Here is a 15,085-nt window from a genome sequence, read left to right as displayed (position 1 = left end):
ATCTTTCTCATGGTTTACAAGAAAAGCAAATAATGACAAGTAATTAGCCCAAAGCAAAACGAGACCTGCTTCTTTGTGTTTAGCCTTGCGAAGATTATTACCGTATAGATGTAAACATTCACTGATGTGGCTTTTTTTTTATCTTACTTTCGTTACAGCATGGCAAAGAGCTACAAAGAAACAGAGACAAGTTGTGACCTACTTTAGATGACACTGAATAGTTATTAAGTTATTTGATATAAAGCTAGCTTGTTTTAAGTGCACCCAGTGTTTGTGGAGTCATTCAGCTTAAATGTGAATATTTCCAAAATCTGAAAGACAAAGGTCTTCCATGTGTGTAATTAAAATTCAACAATTTCTGCAGCCCAATGTGTGCTGTTCTTAGAATAACAATTTCTGACCATCTCTACAATGCCTTGCAAAAGTATGCATGATCCTTTCTTTAAGGGGTATTAATTAAATTTGTATTAATCTTCCACCATCTTTCCCTAAACCTGGACCCCTGTCTTTGATTGAAAACAGCATTCCCACAGCATGATTCTCCCTCTACCATATTTTAAAATCAGGATGGTGTTTTTAATTATTTAGACTTCTGAAGGCAATTTGTTTCATAAGGTGCGACAGATTTGCTTAACAATGCAGCTCCTAATGTGCTGTTTTCCCAATTGTCTTCTTTGGATAAGTTTGTTTAGGTCACAATTTAAAAGTAAAACTTCATAGCGATAATATTAGTTGATAATAGTTGGTTCTTACAGATATCTCACTGGCAGAGTCTTCAAACATGCACTCCAACGGTTTTCTTACAGGCTCTGTCCCATTATTAAACACCTTTAAGAAAAAAAGAGCAGAGTTCAAACGCACCTAAAAACATCAACTAAAGTGCAGTTTTTATAAATGTAATAAAGCTACAGAGCACAGCTTTAAACTTAAAGAACTGAGAACTACATTTATTTTTACAATTATTGGCAAAGATGATGAGCTAGAAACAAATCATTGCTCTGTCAGAAGGTGAATTGAGTGAAGTCTGTCAAAACCTGCTGAACTGAAGGATTTCCTTTGGTCTTTCTTCTGGAGGTGGTGTCTAGACCCCAGAGGGAGGAGAAGCGGCTACGCCGTTTACTGAAGGTCCGCTGCACGGGCTGGTTTCGCTTGCTTATGCTAGCTGCAGTCCGGGCAGACACCTGTGAAAGTCAGGAAGCAAGGATAGTTATTTGAGACTTACAAATTCTTGCATTTGCAGTTTAATTTTAATATATCAAAAATGATCATTATAGAGATACATTTACCAGCATAAAAATTACTTTTTTTCTTAAGGGATTAAAAATCAGGTTTGTAACTTGTGGTGGACTGAGATTGTTACAACGGATATAATTAATTCAAACTAATAATCAGGAATATCCCAATCATATCCCAAGTATCAGATCAAGATCAAATCATTCTGAAATGATAACTTGAGGCGGCTCAAATGCCGACATCTTTTTATTTCCTTACTGTCGGGAATTTTACATCAGTCACACCCACATGAGGCCATGTTTTGTGAAGTCCCTTTCGCAACAAATGGCTTAATTTTTTGTTCATGTCTTGCAAGAGTGTATTACAAGTCATGAATGTAATTTTGTTTCTTCAGTAAATTTGGGATTTTCTAATAACTAAAGTGTTTTTACCTTTTGTAACAACATATAGAGTAGAATAGATTATGTCTGCTGATGCAGATTCCTGTCTGTATGTCCATGATGGATATAAATGTGCAGAAAGCAGCTGAAGCACAGATTAAATTTGATGATGTTCATGGACAAGGTTTTAGTTTACGAAGCAAGAAAAAAAGCTTTTCTGCAAGTTTTGTCTGCATATGCTTACCTGAAATTGTATTTAAAATGTAACAGGGTTAATTATCAAAAAGTCCTATCAAAACAGAGAAAACAAATGCTAACTTTACCTTAGAACTTCAACAAACTGGTCCACATTAAAACATCACTACATGAATTTAATGACGAGCTGAGCTGTATTTTTAAGTCAGATACATCTTTAGTAACAAATGATAAAGCCATGGGCCGTTTAGTGAACAGTATCATAATGTTATAGTGGTATTCTTTAGGAAGTTAACCCTGTGTTGAATTAGCGTACTAAAGTTGTTCTGCACAAACAGCATTTGGGGCAAAATAGTTGTCACTGTCAAGTAAAACAGAGACTGCAGCATGCAGAATGTCATTGGTAGGTGAATTAAGCCAGACACAATCCCCCGCCTAATGTAGACCATAAAATACTGATGAAATGTAGTGTTATTATAATGTATGGTAAAACTACTGAGTTTAAAGGAAACAAGGCATTGATTTTTTTACAAAGTGGAACTGGGTATCAGCAAATATTTATTCTTATACAACTCAGATTGGAGACAAACAATCCTGCATAGAACATCCCTCTACTATTTAAATGAACAAATAAGGAAAAAGAGCAGTGTAATTTAGCTTTTATTAGTAATATGTTGTGATTTCACTATTACCTTTTGAAATTGCTCTAGGCTTAAATTCCTGGCTTACCATTTTATTCAATATGTATTTCCACTACTTTTTTTTGTAACATTTTAGCCATCTCAGAAATATATATATATATATATATATGTATATATATATATATATATATATTTTAACAGCATGCTTTCATTCTCTCATCCTGTTCAGTGACCCACTACAAGAGCAGAGACGAAAAGCTCTTGGCATTTCTGGGTTAATTCACACTCACGTCCTGAACACTGAGCAGCTCAGACTCACTATGTTTCACCAGGGCATGACTCTATAAATGCATGCACAGCATGCACACTGTAAGCTGTGTCAGTGTGCTGTCTCCTCACTGCTCATGAGATGCACACTGCTCAAAACTAATAGCGCACACCGTCTATGAGATGCTTCTTATGTAAGCTGCATGAAGGAGTGTTTCAGCCTCAGAAAGAATGAAAATAAATGGAGAACACAAAGGAAAAATGGAGGAAAAACTCTATGCTCTTTTTGAAAGAGCATAGAGAAATAAAGAATTATTTCTGTGGCAGTTGTGTTTAGTGAGCAATTTTTTGACAACTTCAACCCTTCAATGTGTAATATGGGAGACATACTGAGGGGGAGTGTGTAGGCAGAAAAGCACACGGAGACAAGGGGCAGAGAGTGTTAAGCCTGTTTGTGGGAAAGGGCCTCAGGGATGGATTCTCACTAACAGAGTTTATATTGATCCACCAATCACAGAAAATAAAAGACAAAATACAAATACAGTAGTGTAAGTGTGTGTGTGTGTGTGTGTGCACATGTCTGTCTAACCTTGTGTAGATCAATCATTGATGGAACACCAACATTGTGTGGACATTCACCATTATGAGGACATTTTGCCTGGTCCACACAAGGAAAAATTAGCTAAGGGGATTAATGGTTAGGTTTAGGACTAAAGTATGAATTGAGTTTAAGTTAGGGTTAGGTATATACAGGTAAGGGTTAGGGTTAGGGTTAGGATTTAGAAATAATGGAAGTCAATGCAAGGTCCCTGTAAGGATAGGAAGGAACAGTGTGTGTGAGAGAGAGATGGGTAGGTGTGTGCGCATGGACAAAAGATATATATTTGCAAAGCTCTTTTCATCAAGCCATTTCAGCAGAGCATGCAGTCATATGAAACATGACTGTTTCATACAACACAATCAGACATTTTAAACCTTTCACCTACAGCTAGTTTCTGCACATGCCAATTACATGTCTGGTATTGCATAAAGCATGAGGATATTAGCTGCTTGCTTGGCCTTCTTACATTGTACTTGGTTTTGCACCACGTTTTACAGATGTTTAACCAAAATAAGTTCTGAGGATTTTTAAGGCAAAGCATGTCACACAGCCAGGGGCGTGTCTAGAATTGTTTTTCTTGGGGTGGGCAGGTAGGGGCACAGATTGTAGAAGGGTGGCACTCAGAAACTGTGGTCTGAGATCTAAAGTTTAAACTATTATATTTATATTCTGTTTTTGTTCTGTTATGTTTCTGTTTTATAGAAGATTAAAAAAATTAGACCACCCTAAAGCTGCCAAAGTTATATCTACCATTGAAAAGCTTAAACCCTACAGCGCCAATTTAACTTTGCATAAGTAGTTGTTTTTGTTTATTGCACTAAATTATTATTCTTTTTTTGTATGCAGTATGTTTTGTTCTGTTCTGTTTTTGTTACTAAACAAAAGTTACACTATCATCAGAATGAACAAAAACTCATTGGCAGTTCAGACTCCGTCTTGCGAGAACCAAGCGGCAGCCTCTTGTAGCCGTTTGCTGCAAGTGGCAACAGATTCAGCTTATTCACGCAGCGACTTTCTTCCTCAGAAAGTTGCTGTTAGTTTAACAAAAAAGTGTTAGATTTAGCACAAGGCATTTTTTTGAATAAAAGTTTATTAGGAGCTTTGAAAAGGTGCCAAATCTAGTGAAAAGTGCTAATTTGGCAACACTGCAAACCTCTCTGCAAACGCTAAACTAACTTATTGACACACACCTGCACACAACTGTTGAAGGGGTGTAATAAAACAACGATAAAAAAAACTAAAAGGTATCTTCCCAGAAGTATGCCACTTCGGAAATTCATTCTACTCTGTTGGTTATAACAAAATAATTTTTCCAGTTTACGGTATTTAGGCTCAAATCCCACTTACAATTTTATTGAATGTGTGTTGTTATTTTTTTTCTCAAGACTACATGTTGCATCCTATGTCCATCAATTGGGGTTTTGATGTTCACAAAGACCAGATAATTGTTTTGAAATATAAGAGGTCAACTTTGATCAAACCAAAAGAAATGGAGATATATAACCACATTTGCTTGCAGTAGACTACATATAGATCATATGAAGTTACTATAAGCCTGGGTACAAAGTGATACGTGGTCAGGACAAAATATCCTGCAGTTGATGGCTCCATTTTATTTCTGAAAATGTAAGCTATAGAACAACCAAAACTGCAAAGGTATGAAATAGCAAAGAGGCATTAAAGAATGACAAAAACATTTTTTGTTTTGTTCAGACCAAATCAGCTTAAGTACTTTTAACTGGGGTGGTGACTGATGTCCTTAGGTAGTAATTGGATCTTACTTGAAATGCTCAACTTTAAAAAGCTGAAGTGGTTATTAAAGGGCACGATTGTCACTTTGCCACACCCTGAAGTTTTTAAGGACAGGGCTGTAATTAGGGCTGTCATTGTTAAGCAAAAATAGGATGACATACTCATGAGCAGACCTTATAATATGACCTGAATACTGGCTTTGACAAGTGTTACACCTGTAAAGAATCAAAAATGGGATGAGAGCACACACCCCTGCAGTGTGCCATTGGATATTGAAGGTACGTCAGATAAAACATCTTTAACTCTTCTATACTGCATATGAACCCATCAACCAACAAATCAGGCCTGAATTGTTGTACAAAGGTTGCAATCTGCCCACTGAAACATGTGGCTGAATACATACTACCTATAGTACATTAGGTTGCCATCTTGGATTCTATTATACTAATAGAAGCACAATCTGAGCTCCATCAAAAATTCTGACTAGTAAACTAAAAGCATTAACATATTGTACTAAAACAGGAATCATAAATGTTTTCTCATTTCCTTTTCAGTTTTAGTGATACTGTTGTTAGGTATAGGTCATTCTTTGTATGACGGTGTTTCATTCATTCATTCATAAATTCTTGAAACACTTCAAATAGCAAACATGGCACAGAAGTAATGGCTTCATTTTCTGTCACAAGTTGAAGTTGTCAACAGCACACAGAGATGAATGAACACGTTGAATTCTTGGTTTATTTCCCTGACAAGCCTTTTGATGTGTCAAAGGTTTGATGTGAAGATTTTCAGATTTAGGGTGTGAAGATTGCGTGCGTCAGTGTGGATAGTTTTTACCCAACTTTTGACGTGTACGTGAAATGTAAAACAAGACGAATGCAAGTGCTCTAAGTGAGGAGGTTGCAGTTCTTGCAAAAGTCCCCGTATACCTTTTTTCAAGTTACAACCATAAACTTCCATTGTTTTTATTGTGATTTTTATTGACAAGTAAAATTTACAAATTTGCTAAATGGAAGAAAAAGTTTTAATGGTTTTTAATTTTTTTTTTTGTAAATAAAGTGTAGCATCAATTTGAACCTCCTTTACTCTAAACACAAGGGAAAAGAGCAAACATGTGGAAGAAGGAATGTTGGTCAGATGCAAAAAAAATAGATATTTGTGGCCAGAATGCAATGTGCTGGAAAGAAAACAAACATTTCACATCAGCCTAAACGTGTCATCTGTACTGTGAAACAGATCATGCTGTGGCAATGCTTTTCTTTAGTAGAGGCAGGCAATCCTATTACAACTGAAAGGAAGAATGAACGACCTGGAGGAAAACCCTGTTAGAGGCTGCAAAAAGCGTCTAAATTGGGTAGATGTTTAGTTACCAGCAAGACAATGGCCCTAAATATACAGCCAGAGCAACTAAGGAATGGTTTAGATAAAACAAATTGTCATATGTTAGAATGGGCCAGTCAAAGTCAGGACCTAAATCTAATTAAATATCTGTGGCAAGACTCGAAATATAATTATCTAAATGTGCAAAGTTAGTAGAACCAAACTCCAAAATAACTCAGCTGAATTTGTAGCAGCATGTGGTTTTACAGTCTCGAGGGGCTGAATACATCTGGGTAGCACACTTTTCAGATTGGTATATTTAAAACAATACATATTTTATCTTCCACTTTCAATGATGCACCACTATGTGTGTGTCTCACGCATGAAATTCTACAACACATTGAAGTTTGTGGTTCCAAAGTGTGTCAAAATGCAAAACATTCAAAGGTATACATTAGTTTAAAAAAGCCAGTTTTAATTGGGCTAGTAGATGAACTTAAGGTCACAAGATACAGTAAAATATATTTACACAATCAAAATTATTTAATAAAGTAACAATAATCCCACAAATTATTGCTGACTTTTGCTACAATGTCAAGAAAAAAAGCGGAAGGTATTTCTTGCTCAGGTAGGCGTATTTGATAAGACGTTTCCAGCCACGCAAACACACCCACTCTCTTCAAGCTGGGCTGTTATTGAGGGTCGACAGTTTAGAGCCTCAAACAAAATACCTACGCAAACATGTAGAGGCACGTGCAACATGTTAAGGTGCTCTGATTTGTTCTAAGAAGAAAATTACTGAATGGCATGGAGGGGAATATTTGTTTATGGGCGTAGAGGAACATATACATGTAATACATGTCTGTATGCATGAATGTGCGTGATCATTTTTAGCCTTACCAATGCATGGAAGGAAGACACAGAGAAGATGCCAAGGCGACCCATGGCCATTTTGGTGGGACGGGAAGCAAAGCCCAGGAGGCGTTTGGGATTTGGAGGTTCACCGCCTTGCAGACTGGCCAGGTAGCAGCGACAGCGGAAGAGATCTATGTGGAACCGCTCCAAGTTCTGCTCCCACAAGAAAATCTAACAACGGGAAAAAAACTTGAATTAAAATAATGGAATATGGTCTGAGATATGTAATTATTCATTGTATACACACTTCCATATTATTATACTAATTTATTTCAGATTTGACCACTAACTAATTAAGGAAAGCCTTGAGCATGCCTGAAGGCTTGCCTGGTGTTATATAGTCACTTGGTCATTGTGGGAGGGGAGAGATGTGGGAGTGCTGAAGCGCCTGCAGCGAGGCATTACTCACCAACACAGCCCCCACCAGTTGCTAACCTGCTGTGTTATGCGAAGAGCATCACAGGGTGGGCCGTGGGAGGTGGAACATGAACAAAACACAAACTAGGCTTCATTTGCATTAGTTTCTGCCATCATCTGTTTGTTCAGCTTTATATGCAAACACTATCTAGAACACCTTTTAATTTTACACACATTCCCAGCCACATCACGACTTTCATGAAACCAGTTTAGAAATTCCAGTACACATATTGCTCCTTAAACAAATCAGGTGGAATTGAGTACCCTGATTGAGTATTAACGCATAGCTTTCATGGAGGAAAATCAAACACTTCTATTTAATGGCAAGTGTTTTGTTTACTGTTGCTTTTAATGGAAATATTCATTCTTTCAGCCACTTTTGTCCTTTCCGTTTTATTTTTAAGCATTGTATGTAACATTTAACATAATCTCCTGACCTGCATTGACTAAAAAAAAAGATTTGTTTGACTCAAAGTCAGTAAAAAAGTTCTCACTTTTCATGTATGCTATCCATGCGTTTCAGTATGTGCTAGAGATTTTTGAATTATGCAGGTGGTAACGCAGGAGGACAGATGGGATATTTTAAAACATCTGTGGTTAGATATGCTCCTAAAAACATTTTCTCTAAATGACGCTTCACAGATAAGATGATTTAGTGTCACACAGAGTGAGAGACTTTAAAGCTGAAAAGATATGCACCTTTAAACCCCTAAAGGTGAATTCACATGTTCAAATGTGGTTCCTAATACATGAGATCAGTATCATGGTTTATATTGGTGTCTCTTGGATGCTGTAAAAAGAGGAAGAAATACTTTTTTTTTGTCATTGAGTTAACTGTCTGTTGTTGCTCTTTACATCCAGTTATCTGTCAGATTGCAGTTATAGAGATTATCACAGTTGTTTGTTCCATACCTGCTCCAGTATGGTCTTCCTCTTCTTCGCATCAGTAACAGTGGAAAGCTGCATATCTCCCATCTTCTTCATCTTCTCGTCCATGTCAATCTTCTGCTCCAGTTTGCGGATCTCGGTTCGGAGCAGCCTAACGGTGTCCTCCTTGTGGTGCTGTCGGGCAAGAGCCGTGGCGCACGCAGAGTGGATTGCTGTGATCCAGTTCTCCAGTTCGGTTTGGCCTGATGTCTGTTAAGAGATGGAAGTAGGGGTAGTTAAATATCTAAAAGGCCAAAGGCAATATTTTAAAGCAGGGAAACATAAATATATTGAAAGTATGAAATAAATAAATCAGTCAGGTCTGCATTGTTTTGTCCAGTTGGATAAGTCACTTTGAAATGCCCTTTTCTGAAATAAAAAAGGAGCCTTTTGAAATACTCCCCCTAAACAGGAAGACAACACCACATAGGGATGATGACATTACATCTTTAGTGGCACTGTCTGGAAGCCTGTCACTATCCCTGTGACAGGCTTAGGAAAACTGTTGTTTTGTTGACAAAAAAAATTGCGTATAATAATGATCCTAATAGACGTGTGAAAGCTTGGATTTAGGGGAGGGACAACAAAAGCTAACTGAAGATAACACAACATAATTTGTGTCACGGTCTAGACAGACATCTCAAGCAGATTCAACAGCAAGATCTCCAAGGTGACTGTGGGTGATGTTTGAGAGCGTACAGTTGATCCAATTACAAAATGCTGTCTTTTATAGCAGAACAAAACATCTGCTGATGTCTGCAGATTGTGTTTAATCAATAACTGCTCACCTCAAATAATCCTCTCATATCTTTATTCACAATAATAAGTTAATAATTAATAAAAACACAGACTGCGTATCTGGAGAAAAGTGCATGATCAGCTCATCTCTCTTTTATATGATTATCCTTGTAACACAGTTGTAACATAGTTGCTGACAGAAAAAGTAGTGCTGGAGCCCAAGTAAAACTTCCCTCTTTCAAACCATCCATTGCCTGGACACACTGATTCTTGTAAGGTTGCGCGGGGGGGCAGCTGCTGATCTCCAGTGGTCATTGGGTGAGAGGCGGACTACATCTTGGACAGGTCACCAATCCATCAGAACGCAACACAGAGACACAGAGGACAGACAACCATGTACGCACACACTTATACCTAAGGGCAATTTTGGAGTAACCAATTAACCTTTCAGTCATGTTTTTGAACTTTGGATGGACACCGGAGCACCTGGAGAGAACACATGCAATCACTGGGAGAGCTTCCAAAGATCATGCAGAAAAAACCAAGGCATTTAGGAAGATTTCTTTTTTTCACAAGTTCTGTCGCAAGCAATCATTTTATGAATTACAGGTAGACTTAATTTCCTGTACCAGCTTGTTAGACTCCCAAGCAATCTGAAGACATTTCTGCAGATTTCTTCCTCCTCATTGAATATATGACCACAAAAAATTGTACTTTATAAAGTAAAACTTGAGCACGAGAAATTAATGAAACATTTTTCTCCTGAGTTGCCTTTGTATTATCCAATGTTGGCCAGGTTTGGCATTCTAACATGACTACATCAATTTTTGTTAACTTTTGAATACATTCTCAACCTTCTTCTGCTTGCTTTTTTTTCTTTTCTGCTTTTCTTGATCATAAAGTACAAGTCCAAAACGTTATACAAATGAGTCATATGCTTTAACAAAGCAAGCAACTGACAGCTAGATGGATCAATGTTCAAGTTACAATATTAGTTTAACAGATAAGGTTGTCAATTTATTCTTATCGTCACTTAAATAATCTTTCTCTATTTGCCTATCGTGGGAAAATGGGGCAATATGGGGAAGTTCCATGAATATAAATGGATGCATTTCAATATATGCAATAGTCACTGCTGTGGATCACTGTCACACTGTGACAGTGTGGCCTTTAAACATGTCAGACATAAAACAAGCACATGGACTCAGGACTGTCGTTTTTCCCATTCATAGATAAAGGTCACATATTTATATGTCAGACACACTCAGACACTTACAAATCCCCAGAGGAAATCTAATATCTTATGTCTATCCATCTATGTTCCTCCTGGTTTTTAAATTTGTCATGTTCTCTCAAGTCAATTACTGTAAATTGATCATCCCTTAGAAAGAGAAATGTCACTTCAGGGATTTTCTCACCTGGAATAGAAATGCATCTCCCATTGAGTTGCTGAGGCAGAAGACATAGTCTTTCTTGGGGTGTTCAGGCACGGCCTGCACGATGCTGTTCTCCACCCACAAGGCATGTTTAGCAACGCTGTTATGGTCAATTACAGAGCGGCCATCAGATTCATACAGGAAGAGGGTGCAGCCTTAAGGAACAAGAAAAAAAGAAGGAGGAAAGGAAATAGAAACACTGTGATAAGCCCACAAACAAAATTCATTGCAGTTAACCAAAGTACTCTTTACTTATTGGTCTGAACTTTCAACTAAAGGTCAGGAAGATAAGCCACATTTGCTTATTTTAGAAGACTGATATAAACAGAGCATGCAGGCAGGAATTCAGCTGCAAATTCAGTATCTTATGAATTTTAAAAGGATCAGATTGGATTAGACACAGATCCTGCCGTAAAATTAAATTGTGATGAGGCTGAGCACAGCTAATGCGCAGCCACAGAGAGCACTGTGAGGGAGAAAACAGTAAGGGCGACAAATAAGGGCATCGGCTGAGTTTAGTCTGATGTGATTATGTTCTAACAGGAGAGAGAGCGTGGAAGAATAAATGAATCAGGGTCAAGTTAAGATGCTTTTCTGAGTATGACATTACGGTTGCAAGGTTTTCTTCATAAAACCATGTTTTTCACCCTAAGTATAAATAAAAAAGGCCTTTAAGAGCAGAACACCTTACATTCGTTACAACCACAGGAATCGGGATATGTGGGAATTTGTTCAGAGCTGTTTTGGGATATGGTTAACTAAACATGCCTGAAAAGGTCTAAAAATAACTGATAACACTCAAAAGGCTTTCAAAAAATCAAACCACAACCTCTCAATGCTCTTTAAAATGCTCTTACGATGATTTGAGTTGATAAAATATGATGTGATAGGATGTGATGTGATATGGTATGGTCTAGATCCGTCTTGTACAGTATATGATTTGATATGATATGATATTTGATACAGAATTTATTTTCGTCTTGTGGACATTTGTTTAAGACTTTTAAATTGTTGCTCATTTATTACCACAGCTTCTAAGTTTGGTAGGTTCTACTCTTGAACATTTCCATATTTCTATTGCGACCCCAATGTGTGCAATGACAAATGTTGTCTCTTCTCCTTTAAAGAAACTGCCCAGAGTTGGTGTGGGAAAGTAGATGAGCAATCGTCTCATGATGGCTGATGTGGAGTATTTTGTGACATCCTTTTGTACACCATGTAGGCACAGTGTCTACAGTTGGTATTAGGATGTCAAGCTGCAGCCTGGAGGACTTTTATTTAACAAAACAACAATATTACCACATTGCCATTAAAAAGTTTGCTTCATGACCAGTACCTTTTAGAGACACCCAGTACTGTTTCCACTTGCGCTTGGTTGCAAGCTCCACCTTCTTATTTTTCTTATGAACCAGGAAGTTCTTCACAGCTAAAGCTCCAGCTTTCCTGACTGTGCCTTGTACACAGCCAATCACAGTGTCAGATGGATACGCGCTGCTGAGGGTGCTACTGCTCTGCTCATCACTTACAGCAGAGCCGGCCTCCTCGGTGCAATCTCTGCCTTGATTAGTCTAATGAATGATTAAAAGAGAAAGAGATTAGAATGAAACAGGTTTATATATAACATTTAAAAGGCATGTAAACACAAAAACACAACCAACTAACCCTGACTTGACTGTCTAACTCCCTCCGGAAATTCTCATACACTCCTCCTCTGCATCCCTCAGCAGCTCTTCCTTCTCCTCCGCCTGCGCTGCTGCTCCCACTGTCGCTGCCATTAAAGACACTGCTCTCTGTGGCCGAGTAGAGTGAGAACGAGGCTGACATAGCTTTACACCGCCGGGAGATCAGGTCGCCATCTGCATCCATCTCTGTGGCAACGCCATCAATGCCGCTGTCACCATACTCGCTTCCTTCCCCCAAGACACCCGAGATGTCCTGTCCAACATAAACACAAGGCGAACCCAGAACTGATTTGCATTAGTATTATTGATGCATGTCAGTCTCAAAACCATGCATACATGTTTAAATGTTACATTTCTGTGTATATGCAGTAAAAAAACTGTAAGACACTTAATTACATTACATCTCTAGAGGTTTTCTATGCATAGAAAATCTGCATAGATTTTCAAATTTAAAAATAAGATTCTCCTATCTCTCGCTAAAGATAATCTGTGCATCTGTTTCTTTTTTTTTTTTTGGTATGTTTTATGTCTGTTTACATCCAACAAACTGTCAGCCAAGTTAGACAATTTATAATAAGCACTTAAGGTTATCCGCTCTCCAAGGGTGCATGTGGGTTATTAGAATCAGCTGAGCACTTTGCCTGGTTCACTCTGTCAGTACTTTGCATCCTGCTGGCTTATTTTTAACTCGAATGCATATATTATGACATCTCTAAATCTTTGATTTGTTCAGCTGCAGTGATATGTCAAGGACATTTTGTAAATAGTGCTAAAAATTTCTGTGTTGGAAGATTATCTGTGGAATAAATGTGCAAAAGCATTAGGATACCCTTTCAGAGACAAAAAACACATGAAGAATGTTTACAAAAAACTTGCAGGAAATGTCTGGCTGTCTTCAGAAGGGTAAGTATTAAACTGACTGTGGTCCTGACCCATTGAACCTCCGAACAAATTATGATACACAAAGTCTGAGTCTGAGGTTATTTCTGAAGAAACAGAGCAGAGGGAAAGGAGACCTCATAAATAAGATCAAACCTGAGTAGTATGTGCACGCCGTCCCTGGAAGGCAGGGCATGGGGTGGCAGGGATCCCCAGTCCGGACAACCCCTCAGAAAGACAGTGAGATCGTCGACATGGGAGGGTGAATGCTCCATAGCCGCCACTGTCCTCTTCCTTTGGAGACAACAATCCATCCTCGCCTTCTGCGTCTCCATTGCAGTTGGCTTCTCTGTGGTTTTTAATGTAGCGATTCCTCTGACCCCTGAGGTCTGGATTCTGCTGGCTGCACAGATGGTCTAGGGACGAAGCTCTTTCAGTGGAGCCTATGCAAAAAACTGGCATTTATTCCAGGGCAGTGTGTGTATAAATGTATGTGAGTGGACAAGTTCAGTTGTAACTACATTTCTGGTGGTTACAATGCCTTGCAAACATGTTTATACCTCTGGAGCTTTTTTTTCTTCTTCTATTTAGTTAAAACCTTAGGCTTCAGCAGAGATTTTAATTTCAGACCAACACAAATTACTGCATATTCGTGAGGGAGAAGGAAAAGGATATCAGAGGTGACACCAAGTCATTCCTTTGGAAACCTCCAGTCTTTCCATGATTTTGGTGCTGCTATTTCTCTGCTTGGATACACTAACTTTGCTTGTGGTTGAGGCTCAAACCATAAAAACTTATGTTCACAAAAAACCATTCCCATATTTCTACTGCAAACTTTTGCAACAATCTGAATTTAAAGTTTATTGCAAGGTTAGTAGACTGTAATGCCAATCATCTGATGTCAAGCTGTAATCTTTTACTAGTTCACATTAGTAAGAATCTTTTGCTTTCCAGGAAATTAGTGAACACAAAAAAACGTAGTTGTTCAGCTAACATTAAGCATACATAGCGCAAGTATAAATGTCTAATTTTGGTTATGTTGTGTTAGATGTGGGGATTCAGAGAATTTACGAAAAACTGGCTGGAAATCAATGAATTCAAAAGTGACACAGGTAATTTGTCTCCCCCAAAATTTGCATGTGAACAAAAACAGTAAAGACAGAAAAAAGGAAATCAAATAAATGTTTAGCATGAGAAAAAGACTTCCTATATGATTTCAGGGAAGACAATACAGCATTTGTGCTGGTTCCATCAAGCAAAACAATTCCCACACATTTGTGGCAGCTCTGGCATCCCGTCCTTAATGTTGATGCAGCCACTGGCAGCACTTGCATTACTGTTTCAAGGTATGAGGGACTTGATTCTGTCTGGGCTTAAAATCTTACTGAAAGTCCCTTAACATTATTGTAGAGTCATGCCGTATAGTAGCCTAACCGCTGTTTGGGTGATGCCACGCACAGTTTTTTTCTTTTTTTTTGTTTGTATTTTCCAACTTTCTGCACACCTTTCATTGCAGTGAAAGAGAGCATCGCTTCACCCCTGTGGGCTTCTTCACCATCACCAAGAAAAAAGCATGTAAATAACACTGTGGACGCAATGTGATTGTTGCAGTAACGGGGGACAATTCAAGATGTAGTTTGTTTAGTGATGTTCTCCAACAAACCTCTAAACTTTCAAAAAACAGATGTATTTAACTTACCTT

At 38.1% G+C, this 15,085-nt stretch overlaps 1 protein-coding gene and 1 long non-coding RNA gene across 2 annotated transcripts in view; one reads left to right on the top strand and one right to left on the bottom strand.

Moving 5' to 3' along the window:
* The window catches only part of LOC124876295 (rho guanine nucleotide exchange factor TIAM1-like), an 84,788-nt gene that overhangs the window by 41,297 nt on the left and 28,406 nt on the right, over positions 1 to 15,085 (bottom strand). The window contains exons 4-11 of the mRNA XM_047378948.1: positions 13,540 to 13,826; positions 12,485 to 12,757; positions 12,159 to 12,390; positions 10,805 to 10,977; positions 8,634 to 8,858; positions 7,290 to 7,475; positions 1,035 to 1,181; positions 754 to 828 (exon numbers count right to left, since the gene is read on the bottom strand). Of these exons, the coding sequence (XP_047234904.1) occupies positions 754 to 828; positions 1,035 to 1,181; positions 7,290 to 7,475; positions 8,634 to 8,858; positions 10,805 to 10,977; positions 12,159 to 12,390; positions 12,485 to 12,757; positions 13,540 to 13,826 (1,598 nt within the window). The remainder of the gene's footprint in view (positions 1 to 753; positions 829 to 1,034; positions 1,182 to 7,289; positions 7,476 to 8,633; positions 8,859 to 10,804; positions 10,978 to 12,158; positions 12,391 to 12,484; positions 12,758 to 13,539; positions 13,827 to 15,085) is intronic.
* Positions 1 to 15,085, top strand: part of LOC124876298 — a 35,321-nt gene that overhangs the window by 3,908 nt on the left and 16,328 nt on the right. The window lies entirely within an intron of this gene.

The sequence above is a fragment of the Girardinichthys multiradiatus genome, chromosome 11, assembly GCF_021462225.1.
Source record: "Girardinichthys multiradiatus isolate DD_20200921_A chromosome 11, DD_fGirMul_XY1, whole genome shotgun sequence".
NCBI lineage: Eukaryota > Metazoa > Chordata > Actinopteri > Cyprinodontiformes > Goodeidae > Girardinichthys > Girardinichthys multiradiatus.
This window is presented reverse-complemented; position numbering and strand designations above follow the sequence as displayed.